This window comes from Nestor notabilis, unplaced genomic scaffold, assembly GCF_000696875.1.
Source record: "Nestor notabilis isolate BGI_N333 unplaced genomic scaffold, ASM69687v1 scaffold16142, whole genome shotgun sequence".
NCBI lineage: Eukaryota > Metazoa > Chordata > Aves > Psittaciformes > Psittacidae > Nestor > Nestor notabilis.
This window is the reverse complement of record NW_009917115.1, coordinates 1-2,153: the sequence shown is the minus strand read 5'-3', so window position 1 is coordinate 2,153 and position 2,153 is coordinate 1. Positions and strand designations below refer to the sequence as shown.

At 51.8% G+C, this 2,153-nt stretch overlaps 1 protein-coding gene across 1 annotated transcript; it reads left to right on the top strand.

Annotated features, from left to right (window-relative positions):
• Positions 1-1,474: 1,474 nt before the first annotated feature.
• On the top strand, positions 1,475-1,791 carry CCDC106 (coiled-coil domain containing 106; the record flags this gene model as incomplete). The annotated part of the gene is made up of 1 exon (XM_010024941.1): positions 1,475-1,791. A coding segment is annotated over one exon (317 nt), but the record flags the coding sequence as incomplete, so codon positions are not given.
• Between the last annotated feature and the right edge of the window lie 362 nt (positions 1,792-2,153).

The following is a 2,153-nucleotide window of genomic DNA, read 5'->3' as shown; positions in this document are numbered from 1 at the left end:
ATGGGGCCCTATGGGGCTGTGGGGTCCTATGAGGCTATGGGGCCCTATGGGGCTGTGGGGTCCTATGGGGCCCTACAGGTCTATGGGGTCCTACGGGGCTATGGGGTCCTATGAGGCTATGGGGTCCTATGGGACTATGGGAGCCTGTGTGGCGACTGGGCCCTATGGGGCTATGGGGCCCTATAGGGCAATGGGAGCCTGTGGAGCAATGGGACCCTATGAGACAGCAGGATTCCTATGGGACAGCAGGACATGGGGACACCAATGGGACACCAGGACCCCCATAGGGCACTGAGACACCCTGGGACCCCTATAGGACACCAGGACTCTCTGGGCGCCCCAGAGGGATGGCACTGGGACCCCCTGGGGACACTGGGACCCCTCTGAGCTGCAGCTGGAGGTGATGGGGTCTGTTGTGTCCCCCCATCCCTATGTCCTAATCTTCTCCATACCCCATATCCCATATATGCTATATTCTATATCCCGTATATCTCATATCCCATATCCCATACCCCGTATTTGCCATATCCTATATCCCATATTCCATATATCCCATATCCCATATATCCCATACCCCATATCCCATATATTCCATACCCCAGATCCCATACCTCATATCCCTTATCCCATATATCCCATATCCCATATATCCCATACCCCATATCCCATATATTCCATACCCCAGATCCCATACCTCATATCCCTTATCCCATATATCCCATATCCCATATATCCCATACCCCATATCCCATATATTCCATACCCCAGATCCCATACCTCATATCCCTTATCCCATATATCCCATATCCCATATATCCCATACCCCATATCCCATATATTCCATACCCCATATTCCATACCTCATATCCCTTATATCCCGTACCCCATATACCATGTATTCCATATTCCATATATCCCATACTCCCTATGTGATACCCCGTGTCTCATATGTTATATCTCATACCCCCTCATATCCCTTATATCCCCTACCCCATATCCCATGTATCCCATATTCCATATATCCCATACCCCATATGTGATACCCCGTGTCTCATATGTTATACCTCATACCCGTTATATTCCATACCCCATATCCCATGTATTCTATATTCCATATGTCCCATATCCCACATCCTATATATCCCACACCCCATATTCCATATCCCATATATCCCATACCTCATATCCTATACCCCCTATCCCATATATTCTATACCCCGTATCCCATACTCCATATCCCATATATGACATACCCCGTATTCCACATCCCATATGCCCCATACTCCATATCCTATACCCCGTATCCCGTATTCCCTATCTTATATCCCATGTCCCTATCTATTATTGCACATTCTCTATATCATCACTGTACCTCATATCTTATATCCCCTATTCCCTATTCCTTATCCCATCCCCCATATCCCATATCCCACCTCCACACCCCGTGTCCTCCACCCGCACCCACGCTCCGCAGTGAAGGACGCTGACGGGGTCCTGTCCCGCTACAAGAAGATCCTGACGACGTTCCAGCGCCTCAAGAGCATGAGCCGCGCGTTCGCTCACCACCGCGTGGACCGCAACACGGTGGCTCTGACCACCCCCATCGCGGAGCTGCTGCTCGTGGCCCCCGAGAAGCTGTCGGAGGTGGGCGAGTTCGACCCCTCCAAGGAGCGGCTCCTCGAGTACTCGCGCCGCTGCTTCCTCGCCCTCGACCCCGACACGCTCCAGAAGGTGCAGGCCCTCAAGAAGAGCAAACTGCTGCTGCCCATCACCTACCGCTTCAAGCGGTGAGCACGGCGGGAGGGACACCCAGAAACAGCCCTGAAACATCCCCGAACGCCCTCAAAACAGGCCCGAACGCCCCTGAAATGCTTCAAAACGCCCCCGAAACGCTTCAGAACGCCCCAAACGCCCCCAAAACACTTGAAAAGACCCCAAAACACTTCAAAAAGGCCCCAAACGCCCCTGAAATGCTTCAAAACGCCCCCGAAACGCTTCAAAACGCCCCTGAAACACTTCAGAATGCCCCCAAATGCCCCTGAAACGCTTCAAAAAGCCCCCAAACACCCCTGAAACACTTCAAAACACCCCCACAACACTTCAAAATGCCCCCAAAGCCCCTGAAATGCTTCAAAACGCCCCTGAAACACTTC